Source organism: Ischnura elegans, chromosome 3, assembly GCF_921293095.1.
Source record: "Ischnura elegans chromosome 3, ioIscEleg1.1, whole genome shotgun sequence".
NCBI lineage: Eukaryota > Metazoa > Arthropoda > Insecta > Odonata > Coenagrionidae > Ischnura > Ischnura elegans.
Genome location: NC_060248.1, coordinates 64352227 through 64374501, shown reverse-complemented (window position 1 = coordinate 64374501; position 22275 = coordinate 64352227). Strand labels below are relative to the sequence as shown.

The window sequence follows — 22275 nt, the reverse complement described above, 5'->3', positions numbered from 1 at the left end:
CATTGGATTTTTTTTTGGCTGGTGTGAGCGCGTGCCGAATTTTTAGTACTACAGCCTTGAATGGTCATATTTTTTAGGGTAAAGTTCACCCCAGATAAATTAGTCCGATGGCGGATAGGGGGCTAACTGTTCTCCCAAGCAGCCAGTAGTTTCTCGAAGTTAGTAAATTTAATATTTTTCAAAAGGAACTCAACTTAACATCCGAAAATTATGGTATTGCCTCTGTACGAAACTCCCTCGGGTAGTGTCGAACCTATAGTTTCTCCTCCCTACTGAATTTCAAATATCGCGCGCGAACAGCAGAAGGAAATTTATAACGGATGATTGCAAATGTTTCCAAATAGTGAATTAGAAGAAAATTCGTTTTCTTGCTATCCTCTTGTTTCTTAATTTCAGTCTGAATAAATATATATGCATTCCTTCCCATGATTTGATCGCCTGCGATGCTGCATTTTTTATTCTCATAGGAATTGAAATTTCTCATAACCTCCATACGATAATGTATTGCTATCGTCATTTGTCCGGTGAGTCGTTGCAGCATGTAATCATGGAGGAATCAAACACAAATGGTTCGTACTCTCTTTATGACAGTTCTTAGGCATTCTTATTTCTGGTTATAAACATAGTTTTGTCATCTCTTGGCTACAAATAAATATTTTTTATGGTTTAATTTGTGATCATTGGCGTAGTATCTCTATATTCGTGCGGTTTTCAAGTTGATCGACTGCCTTCCATTGATGCTTATGTATGAGCGTCGTTTTCAGGAAATACTTGTTTCTTGGAATAATTTTAAGTAAATGGGTAAATATTACTCTTTTTAAATCTTCTAATTTTATTAAATTTCGTTTTCCAAAGCGTAAATTGGGTGCGCCTCTTAGAATCTTTAAACCGAAATAGCCTGATACATAATTAGATTTGCATACAATAGTGTGAAATTCTTCTGTGAAACTTATTTTCATTTTTAATATATATATTGTCTGAATTACCTGTAGAAATTGGAGAAAATTAATAATTCTCTGAGTCTGTGATGCTGAAAGCTTTTAATTTGTTTTTGTTGTCGATCTACACCTACTCTTTGATCAATGGCTTGTTGGGGTGACTCGAAAAATAAATTATAAGGGATATTAATGCGATGTGTAGTTTATTTTTCTCGACATTTGGTGTCGAGTGGCAGTGGAAGATATGCCTAGGTCTCACATATTTTACATTTTTATACAACCATGAATTTCAGTGTTGCTGCTGTTTATTAATGTATCATTAAATTTTTTAGACGATCCGTCGGAGTCCGCTGTGTGTGCTGGCTGTCTGAATGTCCTTGATGAAGATGAATACGTCCAGGCATTGAACCAAGAATGGCATTTGGAATGCTTTAGGCAAGTTATTTTTCCGTAGCGAATTGGTCTATAGTCTTTGATTTTGCTTCGCATATGAAGAAATCTTTTCCATGATCTCTTTATATTCTTTTGAATGAAATAAAGTAGCTTTTATATTTACTTTTGGTCCAATAGATGTTCTGCGTGTGATGCCTCACTATCTAGTTGGTATTTCGAGAAAGATGGACTTCTGTTCTGCAAGGATGACTATTGGAACAAGTATGGAGAATCATGTCAGGACTGTGGACAGGTATGAGATTTTGTCTTCATCAGTAGTCTCGAAGATTGTAAATATTTCTATGCCTGGAGTTCTGTCAAAGATTTTAATCAATTTATCAAAGACATTTGTCTTTAATTTGCCCTTTTCCTATGGTTTTTCTAACTTTAACCACTGAAATACGTGAATTAATAATTTTCATGTGGAAACAATGAAGTTGGATTGTGGAAATTGCTAGTTCATGTTAGTCAGTGGTACTACCTTCCCCTGTAATGCTATTTTTTTATTACAATTAATTCCCCTTAATAGCTGTTTTAATTTTTTTATTTATTCCATTTTATGGTTAATGTCTTGGACAAAATTTTATTTTCATCCTATCCTAAGTTATCTTAATAATTTAAATCCGAACGCACCCTGCCACATACCTTTTCAGGTGGCTTGCGGGGTAGTATGTGGGTTTAGAATTGAGTTACTTTCAATCCAAAGGTCTAACTGCATACTTCCTTTGCCTCTAGGTGATAACAGGGCCTGTCATGGTAGCTGGTGACCATAAGTTCCATCCTGAATGTTTTAGATGTGCCTCTTGTACTGGTTTTATTGGCGATGGGGACTCATATGCTCTTGTAGAACGTTCCAAACTGTATTGGTAAGTATTTTTTTCTTAACTTAATATTTATTTAACTTTAAAGTGCATAATGAATTTTAATGATTAATTGATTTTATGAGTTTGCTTAGCCTTGTTGCATTGAAAATTTTCTATTATTTTTTTATGAAATTGGTAGTCATTAATGCTTTTTTGTATAGCTGAACTATCATAGATTTAACCTTGATTTCTTCTGCATAAGATTATCTAACACTAAAAGATAGTGGAATTAGCAGTTGTCTTTTCATAAAGTTTTCCATCAATACAAATTCTTATTGCTTCAACTTGCAAACTAATGTACTTATCTCCTCATCCTGGGCACTATTGGACTGTGGTCTCATGTATTATGCCGTGACTCTTTGGTCTTCATTCATCTTGCTATTCATTTTTATCCTCAATCCACCTCTTGCCTTAATAACTTATGGTTTGAGTTTTTTTTATTTTTGCGATGGGAGGCCTCCAGCAATTATGCTCCCCAACAACGGGGGAAGAGTGCAACCACTCTCTTCATATGAGTGAAGGTGCTGACCTCAGTGGTCTGCACAGCAATACTCATTCCACTGCAGTCATGGTAGCATTTACTTTAACGGCTGTGGTACTGTGATGTGGAAGGCGAGGAGAGACAAACACATTAGTATCCCGATGAGTCGCAGCTACTCCACCCATTATTATAAAGACGTGATGACATTCTCTTGAGTAAAATATTCTGGAGGTAATCTAGTCCTCCATTTGGATATTTAGGCCGGGGCTAATCGGGAAGATACATCAGTCAAACAGGTAAGAGGTGAAGAAAATATCATTGTTTTAGGTAATTCGAATGCTGTCAAGGGCGTAGGCCATGAAGGTAGAATAACTGGAAAATAAGGATGAAGGAAAAGGAAATGAAAGAGGAGAAAGGCTCCTGGAATTCTTTGCAGAGTACAAATTAGTGGTTGCTAACTCACTGTTTAAGAATTATATGCAAAGAAGATATGCACAGAAAATAGCATGAGTCAAAAATAAGATATCAACTAGTCTGAATATTAGTGAAGCAGAGATTTAGGAACTATATAAAGGACTGCAAGGGGCTGATATTGATGTAATCATAATCTAGTGAAGGTGAAATGCCTTCCAAAATTAAAGAGATAAGTGGAAAAAATGAGTAGGGAAACTAAAGGCTCCACAACATCAACGTGGATTTCATTAAGTGATGGAGAGCAAAGGAGGATTAGATCTAACTGAGAAGTCAATGGAGAATGGCTGGAAAAAATTTTAAAGTGAACTTATGGGTGGGAGAAGAAATGATATGATTGAAAACGAAGACAAAGTGAAGAGAAGGAAGGAAACAGTGGAGTATTTTACGGCAATGCAATGGAAGCAAATTCAGCTAAAAAATTATCAAAGAGGAAAGCGAAGCAGAAAAAGATGACATAAGAACAAGTGTCTTAAGGTCGGAATTTGATGCTGCAATAATGGAGCTTTGGAAGAATAAGGTTTCAGCAATGGATGATATTCCAGCAGAGCGTATCAAAAATTCATCAGAGAAGGCTTTAACTCAACTGTACAGAACCGCCTGCGACATGCTCTTAAGAGTAGATGATATACCTGATAACAAAAAGGAGAGATCAGAGAATACGGAAGAATTTTGGGACATAAGCCTGATGACACATGATGCTGACACAAAGATGCTGATGAGAATCATCTGCAGGAGAATAGAACGAAGAGTATAAGAATACCTGGATGAGGACCACTTTGGATTCAGGAAAAGCAAAGGCACAAGAGAAGCAATTTTTGCTCTTAGGCTGCTCATAGGCAAGAGAATGTAGAAGAACAAACTGACTCGCATAGCATTCGTCGCCTTGTAGAAGGCCTTTGACATCATGGATTGGAGTTCAATCCTTAGGATTCTAAAAGAAATTGGAGAGCCCTGCAATGATTGTAAAATTGTGCAGTTCATATGAAAACCTAGAAGCTTTGATAAAATCTGGACCCAACTGTGCAGAAGCATGAATAGAAAAAGGAGTGAGACGAGGGTGTGCACTATTCCCCATAATATTTAATGTTTATAACAAGTAATCCTTCAGTCAAATGAAAGAGAAAGCCTGGGGTGTCAATATTCATGGATAAAATATTAGTATGCCACGATTTGCTGATGACATAGCAGTCATAGTTGAGACAGAATGATTTGAAAAATTGATAGACAAATATGGAAAGGACAATGACCAGATATTAGCTGAAAATCAACAAAAAGAAGGCAAAGAAATAAGAATGCAGTAAAAGAGAGGAGACTACGACCAAAATTAAACTAGGAAAACAAAAGCTTGAAGAGGTGAGAGAGTTTTGTTTTGTAGGAAGCCAAACTACCAGCACTGGAAAAAGGAAGAAAGAAATAGTCAGTAAATAGTAGCACTGGCAAGGAGGGCTGTCTACAAAAAGAGGAATGTACATACAGCTGAAAATATAAGTAAATAGACGAGGAAGCAATTATTTAGATGCCACGGAGCATGGAGCATGTTTATATATTGCATAGCCTGAGCATAGATATGGAGCATGTTTCTGTATGGGAGCAAGGCTTGGACATTGACAGTTCAGAGGAATCATTTGAAATGTTGTGCTACCGAAAAATGATAAAGATGAAATGTATCAATCGATTAAGTAATGAGGAAATGCTAAGAAGAGTGGGAGACAAGAGACATTTTATAAAAACCTTAAGGAAAAGACAGTACAACCTAGTTGGCCACTTTTATTAGGGATGATGGTCTCATGAAGACAGTTGGAAGGAAAGATGGTTAGGGGATGGCCTAGAATGAATTACATAGGACAGGTATTAAGGATAAAATTGAGAAGAAATACATTATGAAAATATTAGCCAATAGGAGAGTGGAATGGAGTGCTGTGTCAAACCAATCTTAAGCCTGAATCACGAATCATTTTGTTCGCCATTTTCGAGGGCTCAATCTAGTGATCACTCAGAAATGTACGTCGCGCACGATTGTTTCTCCCGTAGGCTCCAGTGATGAGGATTCTCATCACTTTTTTCATCACTCAGCACATCGCTTTTTCTGTTGCTGAAACCGTCACTGAAACTTCATATCAGCCAATCAGAATGCATGGCCATTTAGAACGACTGCAGCACAATGTGTCACAATCGTGTGAATGACATAGGTAAACATGAACAACTAACTGTGGGAATGTCCGAAAGTGACGGATGGAGTGATGGAAAGAGTGACGGAAATAATGGCCGTATGATTCATAGAAGTGATGTCTGAGGGATGAATTGGATTATAATTAAATTGCTTTTGCCATTTGCCCTCAGCACCTAGCAAGAATTACTGTGATCTCCTAAAATTGCCATGGAGGTTAAGGAATTTGGATAAGCTTGCGGCCTGGAAACCCAAAGATTGGTGGTTTGATTCCTGGTATGGGGAAATTTTTTCCTATGGAAATTAATGTCAAGAATTACTGCGTTAAAATCCTGCAGTGTGTCCCTTTTGGATTCTACGCTAAACCTTTTGTGATTTTTACTTTTTCCTTATATGTATGTAATTGATTTTATTGATATCAAAATCATAGTCTTGGCATTATTCTAGTTATTATAAAGTGCCTAAAGTTTTTGAGAACTCTTCTGGCTCAAAAAAATTATTATTCATTTAATAGTGAATTCCTTCGAACATAATTTTATATGAATTTCTTTTACTTCATCCACTACCTCTCCAACCTAGTGTAATCCTCCTGAGTTCTCTATGCTGCTCTATTTTCCAACTACATTCTCTACATTGCTCTTTTCTGAAAATACTTCCATCTATTTAGAGAGTTGTTAGATTAATTATTTAATTAAAACCAAATTCAATAGTTTCAATTGATCTTTTAAATTTGTAGATAGATGGGTCGTAGATGCATTTGTGATATATGATACTCATAGATAGTATCAACACTTTTCAGCATATTGGGATGGTCAACCTATAGTTCATGGTTTGGCACTTCTATCTGTAATACCTAGTGATCATAGTTTTCCCTTGAGGGGATCAGGTTGGTGTGGTGGCTAGAGTGTTGGTTTTCCACCCGGCGGTCTCTGGTTCAAATCCCGAGTGTGGCAGAGAATTTTCAGAGACTGCCCGATCCCCGATAGAATGTTGTGTGGAGGACATTTCAAGCATAGCACTCCATCAGTCGGATGGGACGTTTAGTCGTGGTCCCCCTGGCACCTTTCGTTAAGAGTAGGTAAATGCCTACGCTGGGTTTCTCTCCACCCTTCCTTTCACACCATTCTCTCACAGCGTAAATGGCCTCAGCTGTCGGTGGCCTCCTCCAAACACCATACCATAGTTGTCCCTTGATTTTTGAAGGTTGAATTACAGTCTGTTGAAAATGAATCACTATCGTCAATAATTGAAAACTACTATCATCATTCATCAAGTTGATTTTTTGGGTCCTGCCGTTGACATAACTTATTTAAACCATTGTAATTCAATGGCTGGCTCCCCCAAGCCTGCTTGTTTGTGTCACTCTTTTGTCATTCTTATCTTAAAATATGGTCATTCCACTGGATATTTAAGTCCCTATAGCTGTATGTGAACCTTGTGTGTCAATATTTCCTTTTTATTCCTTTTAACTATTCTTCTTTATGTTACCACATTCTTCTGTTTCTTTTTTTTCTCTATACATTCTTATCCTCATGACAGTGAATAGCTAACTTTTTATAATACTAGTGTGCTGGTCATGCATTGTAGAGTATTTAGTTCATACTGTATGAAATTTCAGTTATAAATTCTATTGGCTGTGCCTTGAAATGCCCAGCAATCACCACTTGTATGACAGTGGTGGTTGATTTGATGTATTTTGAGTTGTCACTGTCTTAAGTTTTACTGCACAACAGTCTTTATGTAATTTAATTAAGTTACTCGTCAGAGTTTATTCCACTGTTTCTTTCACAAGATAATGATAAAACAACATCAACGAGAGTGGAATGAAACTCAATGCATTACAATGCATCTTATTCCAGATTATCAAGTGTGGTAGACTTATTGATAAAGGCATTAATAATATTAGTTGTTATTTATTCTTACTGTCAGTGGTGAAAGTTATTAGGTTTAACTCAAGAAACTTACTTCTAAGTTTGAAGAGTGTGCTACCAAACACCTTACACTTCTGTCAGATTCAGGAAAAAGCAATACCTTTGTGAAACTTGAATACAATGGTAGGTAGAATTGGGAACTCTTTAATAACATTCAGAATTTGGTGAACAGTGGGCAGTGCTACAAGCGGCAGATGCAGCCATTGAACAAAACCTCTCCATTTGTTCGGAAACCGCATTCCATTCGTCTTGTGGAAATCCCTCCTACTCCCGAAGGCCAACTTGGAATTAAACTGAGTGTTGAAAATACAAGAGGAGCCCCAATTTCAGATCCTTATGGCTGCAGAGGTTTTCGAATATCAGAGTGAGTATCTTTTTATCTTTAAATATAAAACTAAACCCAGCTCATCTTCTTGAAAATGGTTTTGAGTAGAACTATCTTTTATCATCCATATATGTTTCGAGTCCAGTTGAAGTTATATGTCAGTTATTGATCCATTAGTAGATGTGTATATATAATCCAGTCATGCTATTTTTGAAATGTATTGCATGATCAATGATGCAAGGGCATTTGTCGAAAAAAATTAGGTGGAAATCGTAATTGGATCATGTATTTTTTTCCACCAATTCAGCTGAAGAATGTATACCTATATTCTTGGTTTATTTTGGTTTCAAAATGACTATCAATGATGGCCCTTTGTCCTGCCTTAAAATGTTAATGTGTGGTAGGAATAGTATTTTTGTAAAAATCGATAACAATTCTTAAGATTTACTTCGCCTTACACCCGGATGATTTCTGCTGCGTGTAAATGCATATTCTGTCCACAGTTTTCTAGCCTTGATGATCAATGTGTATTATTTAGATGCCATTAAAAATAGAAGAAAAAGCTATTTATCAAAATTAAGGTGATATACTTTATTGAATGTCATTATTTTAGTGGAAAATTGTATTATTTCTTAGAGGAATGCTGTTGAAGTTCAGAAAACTGTAATTTTTGTGTCAATGTGAGAAAATAAAGTTAATTTATTTAGGTAATTATCGAGCAAACAGAGGTGTCTACAGATTAATTTAAATCCTTTCTTGTTCATAATTCTTAAGCTTTGACATGAAATCGGAGATATATGTAGCTGAAAATTTGAGAGCAGTCTTGTGAAAAAATGGGCTTATAAAATGTTAATTATCCTTGCTTTTGAACTAAAACTAATGCTTGGAATTTGCTGAGGTATCTTGATCCATCCCCTTATTCAAGGTATCAATTAGGATCTTGAACTCACAGCCCTGAAACATAGTCATCGTTCCCTTCCCTTTCAGTTATTCCTTACTTTCCCTGCTTGGGTTTGGCAGATTTGTGAGGAACTAATTTTTTTGTGTAAAATTAATTTGGAAACTGCCAATGAGTGTTGTACATATTTACAAGGAACTGGACTCTGCACTGATGGTTTCTTTTTGTTAAATAATTGTGATTTTTATCGATGGACATTATATTTATATCAATCAATGTTACAAATCCTTTAATATCGTAAATGACTCATTTGTCTGATGAGTGGCCTTAAAATTCTACTTTAGCTTATCTTATTATTAGTAATTAACAATAATTTTCTCCTTCTTAAATCTTGTTCCATTGGCTATATACTTAGTTTCATATTGTTCTGTTTGGACTCATAAAATAGCGAATCCTAGGATACTCTGCTGATACTGACCGGCAATAATAGGCTGCAATTCCTCAAAATTTTCTCCTCTTTTCTGAATAAAATTCTTCCGCTGGTTAAATGTATGTGTTGTCTGTTATAACAGTTGCTGAGTTGATGAGTAAGAAATATTGAATAGTATAATTTTCTCTTGGTGCACATAGTAGTTAAATGTATATTTGGTTGAATGAGGTGGGCATTTTAAGGACTAAGTGTAAATTTACCATAAAGTAGGTCATGAATAAGTGCATTTTGTGTTTGTTGTGAGTCTGTATTGTGATGTAATGTTTATCGGTATCATTATTTTAAATTTTAATTTTTAGGTGCATGCTATTACATCTTACTAGCACATTTATACCACAGTAATATGCACAAAATGGCATAGCATAATTTTCTCCTCCAAGTATTTTTCTGGAAAAATTTGTTATTGTGAATATTCCAGTGATTTATCTAAGTGGGGTATTTAAGTATCAAATAGAGCATGTTTGATGTATAACTATGGTGTCCTTGTGAAGAAATGTTTTATCATGATATTATCTTAGGCCCTTATTAGATGAGGTAGCCAGATGAAGCGCCAGCAGCAGTAGTTCAGTAGCCAGAATTTTTTCTGTAATGATAAAAACATTTGTCGTGCAATCTGACCGAGTTGCGAGGTGAGACTGGCGACCTAGTGCATTAAGCTCCGTATGCTGCAAAGCAGCGTTGCCAATATGGGTAGCCAGTGGCAACCAGAGCGGCGACAGGGCTCAGTAGCCAGTCAGTCGCCAAAGTGTGGCTACTTCACTGGCTACCCTAGTGTAATAACATCCATAAGAATCAATGACCCGTGACAAGCTGAGTAGCCAGTTGCATCGCTGGCGACGTCGCCTGGCTACCTCTTCTAATAAGGGTCTTAGACAGCTGTGTGTTATTTTTGTGAATTATGTCTGTACTTATACTATAGGGTGGCTTCGGATAATCTAGAAATGCAGAGAATTTTATCGCCTCGGAAATTTTAGAATTTACAGGAAAATGATATATGTAGTACATCAAAGTCATTGTTGTGGTTAAATTGAAGATATTTCCTCATCCCTTAAAACATTGGTACATCTTCAATTTTTGAGCATCCCAAATTTTGCTGATGGTCATTTAGATATCCCTATATCCTTGATCAATCATTCAGTTAACATAAGGCTTATCCATTCTCATTAAAAATGAATTCTGTTTCTTCCTGAAGTTTCGCAAGGCCCAAAAATATCATTGAATATACATATGTACATTCAATGTTAAATCTATCTTATGATGATTCTTAACTAAAATTAATGTGTGTAGTATCATTATTTTACTTCACTTTATCCAAGGGTTAACAGCACATCATTATGTTTTTATCATCTGTAAAGTCTAAAAATTATGTACATATTTTGAAAGTCTTGAAAAGTCTAGAAACCTAAGCTTCATATTTGAGTGGCTATCTTATCATCGTGTGCTTTATTTTTTTTATATTTTGTGAAGTTAAAATCAATACTTGAGTTAGGAACCCAAACGGTTGATCACTATGTGATACTGGTTCCTTCAATAGTTGTTGTTGGTTAAGTTGTAGTTAAGCATATGTCAATCCAAAGGGATGTTTCAATTAAATATAAAACTCTCATTGAAGTTGCTGGAAGAAACATTCTCATGCCTGTGGCTTAGTCTCAGTTAAGCTCTACCCTAACCTATTCAAACCAGACTTCAGATTGAAACTCTGGGAGAGATTTTTTAGCATTCATTTATATATTCCAACTATACTTAATTTGAATTAATGTTAGTATTCACTTGCCTTTGAACGCTTATTTTTCTCATGTAAAGGTGAATCGATTTCTCAGTGAAGGTTGATTTGGATGGTGAAAGTAGAGCTCTTTGTGGACTGAAGTAGAGGCATTAGAATTCCTTGTGATGTGTTTAAAAGGGCCAGTTCCCTCCCTGTGCCACCACACACTCCTAAGATTCTTGGTTTGGTAGTGTCCAAAGACTTAGCCCCCAGATTTTAACCGAGTCCACCTTGTTTTTAAAAAAAATTCCCACTCAGGTTTTGGACCCCCCCATCCCCTCGCCTCCCCTTCCCCCCCCCCCCCCCTCGAATGAAATTCCAGGCTACCCCACTGGCACCTGTCAGGGCACTTCAGAAATGTTCTTCTAATTTAGTTAAGGGATTTCACCTCCCTCTTGGGTGGACCCCGGAAAATAATTCATAGAAGTAGTAAAAAATGCTGGATTGATAATCGCCTGGGAGCGTAAATATATGTATGGTTAGGTTAACTGATATGAAATAAGTACATGCCACGGCCTTGCCCTCGCTCTGACTTCTATAAAATAAATAAGACTAGAGTACTTAATTTCTTCTTTATTTTCCTCGTTTCGATGGGACTCTTGGATCCCTGAATGTCATTATATACCTGTGCCAGCTGATATTCATCAAATCATAGTTTTGCCCATCATAATCAGACTTCCAGGTTCATAATTTCGCGATAATAGCGACGGAGATCCGCGATCTATTTTTTAGTGGAACTGCAATACTTACTATTTGGTCTTCCGGCGATCCTTGCCGCTTTGCGTAATCCGGTGGGATATACCGCTAACTGCATGTGTCATTTTCGGCAAAGCTTTTATTACAGCTCCGATTACAATATATCCGGTCCGCTTGTTCTCTATTTAGTCACGCTTTCCACTCTTCGTTACGTCCTCGGGGTCGCCGTGGCGTGTTAATAGTCGAGGGGGGAGGAGTACCTGCGGAAGCGCAGCCAATGACGTCACGCCCAACGATGGACATCGCACTTCTGCTTCCTTGAAAGCACGTTTTGCCAGAATCCGCATTTCAGGAAACGGTGGCGGATTTTAGATTCTCGGAGGCTATTCGCTCGCGCGAGTGTATGGAGAGAGCAGTCTCTTCGCTCCTTACCCAAGGCCTTGTTCTCGTTTATCACATGAACGTGTGAAATAAATATTTTAGGAATCACTCTTTCGTTCTTGAGCGTCGTAAAACTCACAATTTTTCCTTTAGTGCGTTAAATAAGCCGCTTACGATGTAAACCGCGTGTCGGCAAACGAGATGCGATAAAAAACTATTTTAATTTTTCCTCGTGAATATTATTCCGGAATTCTTCTCGGGATCTACACCAGGTTAATTCAGTCGTATTGGCCGACGTTTCGGAAAACGACTTGTCTTCCATTCTCGATACGTGTTACTGTCTGAATATTCCGCACAAATTGAAATTGGACATTCAGACAGTAAGACGCCTTGAAAATGGAAGGCATGTCTTTTTTCGAAACGTCGGTCAATACAAATGAATTAACCTGGTGTAGAAGAATTCCTGTGATACGACCTGTAGCCGCGATTGTGCGCCCGGGATAGATTCGCTGCCAAACAGAAGCATCAAGTATGAAATCATAAAACTGGGCTTAGTTACAGCTACATTTTTTAAGTTTGTACTCAGTTACATGTTAATACGGGGAACTGGTTACTTTTATTTTCTGTACAAAAAAATGAAAATACCTTGGAAGGTCAATATAGGAGTGGCTTTGTTATTATTCTATTGAGCTACTATTTCAGCACGAATTATTTAGTAGGAAGAAAATCGATGCATGGCACCAGAAATTTCCTGAAGATACAATATTACGGTAATTGAGGATAACCACCCCCGTTTTATTGAGAAAGTTACGTTTACTCTCGGAAAACATTGCAGGTAATAGCTACGGTTTGGAAAATTTAACCATGACATTAGGGACCTTTTTTAATGCAAGGGCCAGAAATCGATTTCACGTCGTCCGGAGGGCCACATTGCTCCACGTTACTTTACCACCACATCAATAAAATCAAAACATCATTCCAAAGTACAATAATCTTTATTGGTTAAAAAATTCAATCAATGCGATTTTTTACATTGTTTTTTTTACTAGTGTGTCCATGTATATTTTATATTGCGTGGCGCGATACAGTATTTTCTTTGATCTCTAGGGGCCGCAAGAAATTAGCCTGCGGGCTGTAGACCCTTGCATTAAATAAAAATTTTAAATTATCAAAAAAGTTGGCGATAAATCAGTTACTCCTCCCCACCTCTGCTGCCCAAGCTGTAAGAACTCGAAAAATGGCCGACGTCAGTGACTTTTTTGTTTACGTCGTGTCAGGGATTGAAATCATCGGGACCTGTAAACGGCTCTGAAAGAGGTGATGGTGGGGGAGGAAGAGTTGCTCATAACGCTGAATGAGCTCGCGGCTTGAATTGGCTTCCTCCCCTTACAGAAGACGCCCTCTCGCGTCGCCTCAGTGGAAGTTTCGTCCAGCAGAAGAGGGATTGCTTTCTCCCGTGTTAGTGATGATATTTCTGTGTTGCTAGAAAAGTGAAGTGTTTATTAGAGTGCTCCTCCAATATTGGTCTTCGCCGAGCAAGAGGAATACAGTGTTGTCTTTGTGTTTTCGATCAATATTGGATAATTTGCCAGGGGATATAAAATGTTACGACAGAGCAAAGCATTTTGATGTTACTGGCCTTCAAGGAGATATGATTTTTCCGATAAAAGCGTAAGTCATTTTTTATATTTTATTAATTTTTATTTGCCGGTCGAGGAGGAAGTACATATTTTGCTTCCCGACTTGGAGCTTGCTGTAATAATGACGTGACGTTTAAGCTCGTATCATCCCCATGGCTTAGTCACAAATATTTGCCAGTGAATACAGTTTTGTTTTGTTATCATCCAGGTTTTGCGTCAAGCGTTTACCTATGCCACCCAAGGAATTAACCGCAGCTACGTTTCAATTGTCCTGTGGCCGATCTTGTAAATGGCATATGCACATGTTGCTTCATAACTCATCGACTTATTTCAGATGTATAATAATTTATTTTCCCTTCCCAGTTTTATTACAGCAATACTACTATTATAGGCTTGATTTGGAAAATTTGGCATTCCACATCTTTTGGGAACAACTCCGTCGATGGACTTGTTTGCGATAGGAACCCAAACTTGCGCCAAGTTAAATTCGATTTTTAGTCTTAAGTGCCCTAGGAAGTGTACAACAATGCCGGTGGTGTCCTTAAATTTTTATTTATTGCTCATAAAACATTAAAGAGTATTTGTCAGTGATTATCTCCCTTATACCTCTTCCACTGATTAATTATTGGACCGTGTTCTGGTGCGTCTTTGTACTTTGATTGGCTTCTTGTGAATTATATTGGATTTTCTCGATGTAAGGCGATCGCGTTCGATAGTTTCTGTGAAGCATTGTATTTCTCCTTTTTTTACGCATTTTCTCCGGAAGATTAGCGCGCAAATGTACCTTTGTCTTTTCACGAGGATTGTGAAGTCTCTTAACATTATCCTGGATTATTGATGAGATTGCATATGATCGTTCTTGTTCTCGTCCCCGTTAGAAATGATCCATGTTGTCCCCGCTGACAAAAGGCTTCAAAGAGCTAAAGTTTTAGCTCCGTGTAGATGTAAAATGAAACGGACAGCAATTTTCGCAATTGATTGATATGTTGACAACAGGGTTCATTAATTCTTCAATTTCACTGAAACATTTCTATTTTAAATGGTGGTTAATAATTGTTCGCAGCGACAAAATTTATAAGCAACAGCTTTTTTTTTAACGCGAAATTGAAGAAATGGCTTCTGAATCGCGAATGGTGAAGTAAATGGAGGTACTATCCAGGGAAGGCGACATTGAACGGTTTGAAGAATATTTTACGTAATCATTTTCTGTTTCGAAACTGATGCGGCAATGGAAATTTGACCAGGGACATGGATTCATTTCTTTGCAACTGCGCGGAAGTCAGTCTGAATTCAAGGAGAAGCATTTAATTTTTTCCGCTGGCTGGTTAGGCATTCATATTTTCTATGCATCCGACTGGTCGAAACACAAAGCATTCAGACGCTTCTTTTTTACTTCATTGAAGTCTTTTTACTGGGACCGTAGTCGAATCTCTACTAATTATTTCTGTTGGTTTCACCGACTGCTTTTCGTGGTAGCTGCTTTAACGCCGAAGATTCACAGAAATTAGAAAGTGTATGCGTCATTAGTCAAACCTAGACGTGACCTATGTTTATGTGTGGGCTCTTATCAAGCCATTCGTTAAACATTTGTGGCTGTAGCGTGAGCATTCCTTCCTAATCACTCGCGTGACCTTGCGACTGAGAAATGGTGCAAGAGAGAGGGAGGTACTCTCCAGTGGAGAAATCGTGCGTTCCAATATTAATTTTTAAGAATCAGCAGTATTGTGTATTCGAAAGCCCGGGTCTTAGACCTCAGGATGTGGAAATCGAATCCGTTTCACTTGCAGTTGATCGGGGAACCATTTTTTTTTCAAGAAATTGCTGAGAAAGCGAATAACTTTCCGTTTCCGCGCGCTTCGCCAGCGTTTGCTGTAATTATATCGGGAGATGATTCGTTTCCATGCGATATAATATTAAGAATACAAGTCTTTGTGAAACGTTCGTGAAGATTGACTTTCACATAATTTCACGGTTTGGTAACTTTAAAAGTTGTTTTTCAAAGAGGAGCAATTAATTTATCTACCTTTTCTTTTAATCTCGATACGTTCTTTCAAATACGTTAGTAATAGCGTTGATGAAGGAAGTGCAGTGAAGGCTATCAAATGTCTTTCTTACGATACCGATAACTCGTATCAAATACTTTTCTCTTGACTTACAGTTATTATCACTCAGCCTATTTTTGTTGGCTGTTCCAGGGTAATTGTTTTTTAAATGACTCCTAGCCCCCAGTCCCGGCCGGAGACTGTCTGCATTCCGCGCGATGGCATAGGTTGGAGAAGGATTTCCTCCAGCGTTCCCCGATTATGATGTGCGGGTCAGTTGTTGCCGAATAATTTCACAAGTTTTGACCAATATTTCGATCCATTACAAGTAAACTCTCCGAATTCTTGAATATAACAATGGATATTCAGTTATTTTTGATAGCCGGTAAAAGACGGTTATTATCCCTAATATGTTCTCTCTTTGCGGCCTTAATTACCATATTTCAGCTGAAAATTACGGCTTAAGTTTACGGGTGCTAAAATTCATCTTATTATTATTTCACGTTAAACATCAATACTTAAATTAATTTACGAAAAATGAATGATCGCGCTAACTTCGTTGATCGTACACATTTTAAAGCGAAGTATTTCAACTTCAGTTTTTCTCAAATAATCCTCAGACCAGTCATTTTGGTTTTCTTAAAAAAGAACTAGTCTTAACGTTTACGTATTTGTTCGCCTGTTTCATTCCTGTTTCTCCGAAAATAAATTTCTATTAGGTGCTCGAACTATTTTTCATACGAGGATTTACCGATTTCGTTTCTTCTGTTTCTGTCGATGGAAAATACCGCGCTGGATTACTTTGGGGTGTGTGTTTTTCCTCAAGTTTCGCAGCTTAGTCGGGACGATATCCTATCCGAGTCGCTCTTCATGTCTTTAATTGTTTGACGTAGGGCACATTTTACCGGAGTCAGGAAAATCCCCCGGACATACCTTCTCCTTTAATTGCTCATGTCTGGTACACTGGAATGATTTCATTATTTCATAATGTTATGAAGGAAAATCCATTATTCCCCCCTTTTAAAAAAATCGAAAATATTATGTTATATGTGCCAAAATAAATTTTCAAAAATTAAAATTTCGTCTAATTTAAAAAATAAATTTTGCTATGTGGATTCAATTTTTCAAAAGATCTTTTATTCTTAAAACTGAGATTAAGTTAATCTGTACGTAGTAATAGTTATCTTTATTATTTTGCATAGTTTCAGGGAGCAAAAAGTATTTGAACAGATTTTTGTATAATACATTTATTTAACTTAACATTATTTTTCATACCCTGCTATTCTATCAAATGCCCTATATGCTATATTTTATATCAAGTATTGGTAACCATAGTGAAGACTGAAGACTTGTTTCTCATTTATATATTTTTATCCCTTTCTGAGGGTTTCATGCTCTTTCAAGCAGTTGGGAACACTAAGAATTAGGAAAAAAATTAATCAGAAAATTTTGAGCTTATGGTGTATTAGTAATCTATATGTCTAAAAGAGAATCGTGATGTCGTACACAGGTGCATCTCATAATTCTGAACACCATAGTTTTACTTTTGGTTGTGTCCAAGTCGTCCTTAGCATTGTTTTCTCATAACCGTTTGTTACGTCGCCTTATACAGCTTCTGTGGTTGAACATCCTACAGGGCAGGCACACCTCTTGGCACACTTTAAGAAAAACCTCAAATCAAAGGACACTTCATTTACCAATAGGGTAGTTTCCTTCATCAAAGAAAACGAAAGGCATTGATTGCGATTCGTTACCACCAATTTTTGCATAAATGTGTTGATATTTCAAAAACAGACAACAAAAATTTCTGTTATGTTTTTAGGCACAGGAATCATATTTTTGTGAAAAACTATGATACCCAATGGAAATTGTTGTTATAATCTCAGTAAAATGTAGTTTGTTATGTTCCCATATTTCATCAAATAGGAGTATTTCTACTATTTCCTCAGTGCCATTTTTTGCATTTGGTTGACAACTTGCATAGCAATTAGTATTTACAAATTAAGTGTGTGACCCTATGAAGACATTTTTTTCTATCATTACTTTTGTGTTCCTGTCAGGAATTCTAGAGAGGAAACGCCTAATGGGAAGGTCTCTTGGTGATTGCTGGCTTAAGGATTTCCATGTTTATTTAGATTCCAGGGCCAGCTATAGCATAATGAGTTCCTTCTTGTTCCCTTATACTTACTGGGATAATTTTTTATCGTGATTTCTACAGCATCAATTGGAAAAAAATCACTTTTTCAGGTCTTTTAAGGTAGAAGTGTCAAAAAAAGGGGGAGCATAGATATAGGCTGCCTGATATGTATGTACGTTGATGTAAGTTGATCTCCCGGAAAACAGAAATTCGCTTAATTCAAGATTACCCACTGCCACTGGGGGTTTGTACATACTTGACACTGATTGGAATATTGACAATCAGTTTTCATTCATTCCAAATGGTTGATTCTGATTGGTTACAACTATATCAGAGTTTATTGTGTTTGAAATTTTTCACTCTGACAAATCATTGGGAGGGCACATATTGTCATTGAAGTGAATATTTTGAAACACAAAAATTTCTGACTGCATTGCTTAATAATTTGAATCATTGGTTTGGAAGAAAATCGGATCAGGATATGTAGTTCTAAAGTGTCACTCACCATGTGGTTTGATGGCTCTCTCTTATCAGATGACTGCACTCCCTAAATATAGACAGCTCACTCTTATCCCCTTTTTATTTATATTGTTCTAGGCTCCCTTGTTTTATTTTAATTTTTGTTGGGCGAATATGTGATAGGAAAATGGTAGAAAATGTGTGTGGTGCAGGTTGCATAAAGTAGCCACATGCTGGTATAATATTATGCTTGAAAATAGGAAAACTTCCACTCCTCCCCTTCTTTCATTCTACTTGGAATATTTAAATAAAAGGAGGGAGGTCAATCAGGCCCTTTGTACTAAGCTTATGTCTTAATTCCTTCATTTTTATCATGATTGCATTACTTTGAAGTTAAGGGTGTTCAGCTGTACCAATTTTCTGTGGAAGTGAAGAAATGCTTTCCCTCATTTTTTTGTCTCCGATAAGAGTGAAGCTAGTTTCCTCAAGTTTTTACCTATGCTGGGTGCAGTTGGAAATCATCTCTCTTTTATTATAGTTTGACATTTATAGAGCCACTTTTTCGAAAGTGTATTGGAGGTTATAAAAGTAATCTGATGTCAGTGTTTTTTTTTTCGTATTAGTGGTGATTGGATCTTATGTTACATGCATGATGGTTCTTTATCCAAATCTAATGGGTACACCCACAACGTTGGGGTGGCTATCCAGTTGAAGTGGGCCGTACTGGTGTTACATCTTGGGAGCTGAGTGTGGTCAAACCAGGTCAACTTTGCATAAGTGCTTTTATTTTTATTGGACTTGAATGGTTGTCTTCTTGCCACCATCTCTTAACCATTTAGGATGAGACTGGAGCAACTGTAAACTGGAATGCACCTGATCTTTAATTGTGTTTTTGCTCTACATCTGATCTACCCGTCAAAACTAAGAGAAGGAAGTGTTTATTTAGTGATAGGCTGCTACATTTCCCATGTGGTGTGTGGGCCTTTATTTTTGCAGGTTCCTAACCAACCTTCATGGGAAAGTGGGAAAATTTGCAGTGTCACTTCTGCAGGCTGCATTTAAGTTATGCTGCCACCTGTCGCGATATAGGTAAAAAGGACTTGCATATGTTGATTGCATCCACCGCACTGTTGTTTGCAGTTCCCTTGCCAATCTCTGTCCTTTGATGCCTGTACTCGTTGTTTGACTCTGCATTTATGAAGGGAATCACTTTTTTGCGTGTGATCACCTATGGTTTGAAAACTAGTTTGCTTGCTCTAGGCAGTGTGTCATTAGAGGGTGTAGTACTCTAGTATAGAAAGTAGTGTTCAGGAGCATATCAAGTCAGTTTCTGTCCTCCTGATATGCCGTGCTTCATGTATGTCTGTATTGTTGACTTTACTGAATTATTTTTGTTCTTGCATATTTACACAATTCCTTCCTTAGAGGAATCTGTTTCTATTTTTTTGCATGCTTATTCCCAGCTGTGTAACTGGTTAAATTTTTAAATGAATTTTCTGTTTGTATTGTGAGAATTTTTATTGTATCTCCTTTTGCAGGCTTTCGCATTATGGTGACGATTCAGCATGGAGGTTTTCGGGGTTACTACTGCTTAAATTCATCTCTGCAGACGACAGTTTTGCCAGCATTGCAGCTGGCTTCTTCAGGTCAATGAAGTGGAGATCCGTGGTATCGCCCGTCTGGGGTGTATAAGAGACAGGCGATACCACGGATCTCCACTTCATTGACCTGAAGAAGCCTGCTGCAATGCCGGCAAAACTGTCGTCTGCAGAGATGAATCTATGTGGTAGTAACCCCTCCGCACTGTATCTTCTTTGTTTTCACAATTTCCATTTTATTGTTTCAATAATTTTTTGTGGTTAAAACCTTCTTCCGTCATTTTTTTCTGTATTTAGGAAATAAAGTCCCTAATTTTTTTGCAAAATATATTACAGCTTTCATTGAGAATTATGATCATGGTTTGATAATAGGGCTATTTACAACAAGCTGGGTTGCGAGTCCCAAGAAGGCAGTTAAGAAACTCAATTCTGTTAATGGTCATGTTTAGTGGTTGTTCGATGGAGATTTAAAGTTATGAAGTTGAATTTTAATACTCACTTATTTGCTCAAAATTAGAGAATATTAAGTGTGCTTCTTAGTTTTGTGAAGATCAGGTGACGCCGGGAATGAAACTTCATTTGGAATCAAGCTTGAGAGAAGAACTTCCATTATTTTTTTAATAATTTGATGTATGTCATACCGTCATAATGTTAACCCTTGATTGCAACATAAATTCAATGTGCAAAAATTTCTATTCCAAGTTTATGGCTCCATGAAGTGATCGAGGCTTTTGCATGATTTATCTCCACACCTTCATCTAAGTTATCCTGTAAGCTGTCTCTTTTTAGTGTTTTCATTAATCTTTTAAGCAGTTACTCCATAGCAATTGAGGAATTGCTTGACTGATGGATTCATAATGAATTCTTTTTCTTTCCCACTACAGAAAAAGTTCTTTTGGCTAGTCTTCGTTTAGTCTTATATGTATTTGAAACATTTTCAATTTTGGCTTCTACTTAGCTAGAAAAAGTATCGAGAATATAAATCTAAGTTTTCAAAAAAACTGCAGCCCCTTTTCCTTTTCTTCTGATATCACAAATCAATTTTCTGAAATGTCTCATTTTTTCCATTTTGTTTAGAATAGTGACTAATTTTCATGCCAGACTAAAGTAATAATATAGGTTTATTCTTTTGGTACCTACATAATTCTTCTGTATCACATTCTTCATTACCTGCTCTATGTATTTCATCCATGGCCTACTTCTGTGGCGGTGGAACTTACGATTTTCCAATCCAATATCTAATTAGATTATGCCAGTGAACTGTTAAGAGCACTCTACAGTCTGTGATATTACATATGAATGCTACACATCATTTGTTCATCTCCCTTGAATGAAAGAACTAGTATTGAATTAATCCTATAGAATCATTTGGAATTGGAAAGAAGCAGATCATCTGTTATCATAGTATATTCCTGCTTGAGATGTAAATAGGTTCTAGCAGTGGGATGATAAGGGAAAATTTTGTGGGGATAGCCTCCAAGGAAATCCTCTGGTAAAGGATTTCTGTGTGATGCTTTTGTTTTCCATAAATTCCTAATATCATGGGAAGGCTGTGCTGGACTATAATGGACTGGACTGTGTCTAATCATTTCCATTATTGAGTTTGTGTGCAGAACTTAAATGTTGGAATGGCTTATTTTGCATTTCTGTTATTTATTTTTAAGCTTTGAATTTGTGTGGCCAGCTTGGTTACTTTTGTGTATTCTAGTGAGACAGTCAACTGATCCCATGGTAACATATTACCTCAACCAAAATTTTTTTTGCACTTCATATTTTATAGGCTTGCATCTGTTTGGCATACCTTTTCTAGCAAATTTCTTTTTCATATCCTAATGAAGGAAAAAAATACCTAAAGCATGGATATTTGAAATCATAATTTTTATTCTGCTTAGTTAATAGCCAGTTTTCGGAAGTAGGTAACTTAAGAAAACTTTTGAAGGATTCATAGTCACTCAATGAACTACGAATTAGGTGAGATTCCCGTTGAGAGGTATTGACAGAATATAACAGAATTGAAGTATTTATTTTTCTCTGCTGTAATTCTTTATCATTTATATATAATGCAAAATTCACTGTCACCATCACACATAGTTCTGGGACATATTCTTGGATGTATCCAATATGTTTAGCTTACTAATTTGACTCTGAAATCATGGATGGATTCAGAAAGTATGGAAAAAGTAACTTGTATATAGGCAGTCCGTAATTTTTAAATTGGTCTAAATTGCATGACTCCTTTTGGGAATCTCCTTGATGAGAAACTTTTCGCCCACCATGAGCTATACCCCTATGAAAAAATTGTATAAACCTGTTTCAAATTTTTATACATTCTTATACGTTGCCATGGTAGGGTAGGGGTACTTTTAAGAATGCTTTCGTCAAATACAATCGTAGAATTTTTGTCTGAAGATTTTCACAGCTTCTTTTATCAATATTGCTGGTTGCTTTCGGGAAATGCTGTGTAGGTAATGTTATCATCATCATTTCCCGAAAGCAACCAGCAAGATTACTATCACAGAACTCCTTCATGAAGAATAAGAGCTTTTTATTTTACAGGA

At 36.8% G+C, this 22275-nt stretch overlaps 1 protein-coding gene across 3 annotated transcripts in view; it reads left to right on the top strand.

Annotated features, from left to right (window-relative positions):
* Positions 1-528: 528 nt before the first annotated feature.
* LOC124155934 (LIM domain kinase 1) overlaps positions 529-22275 on the top strand; it is a 45491-nt gene continuing 23744 nt past the window's right edge. Inside the window, exons 1-6 of one of the 3 annotated variants that reach the window (XM_046530163.1) lie at positions 529-569; positions 1271-1373; positions 1509-1623; positions 2106-2236; positions 7459-7650; positions 19116-19208. In XM_046530163.1, coding sequence (XP_046386119.1) covers positions 548-569; positions 1271-1373; positions 1509-1623; positions 2106-2236; positions 7459-7650; positions 19116-19208 — 656 coding nt within the window. In that variant the 5' untranslated portion in view covers positions 529-547. Of the gene's footprint in view, positions 570-652; positions 802-1270; positions 1374-1508; positions 1624-2105; positions 2237-7458; positions 7651-19115; positions 19209-22275 lie in introns of those variants that run through there. The other 2 variants (XM_046530164.1, XM_046530165.1) reach the window with 2 other exon arrangements.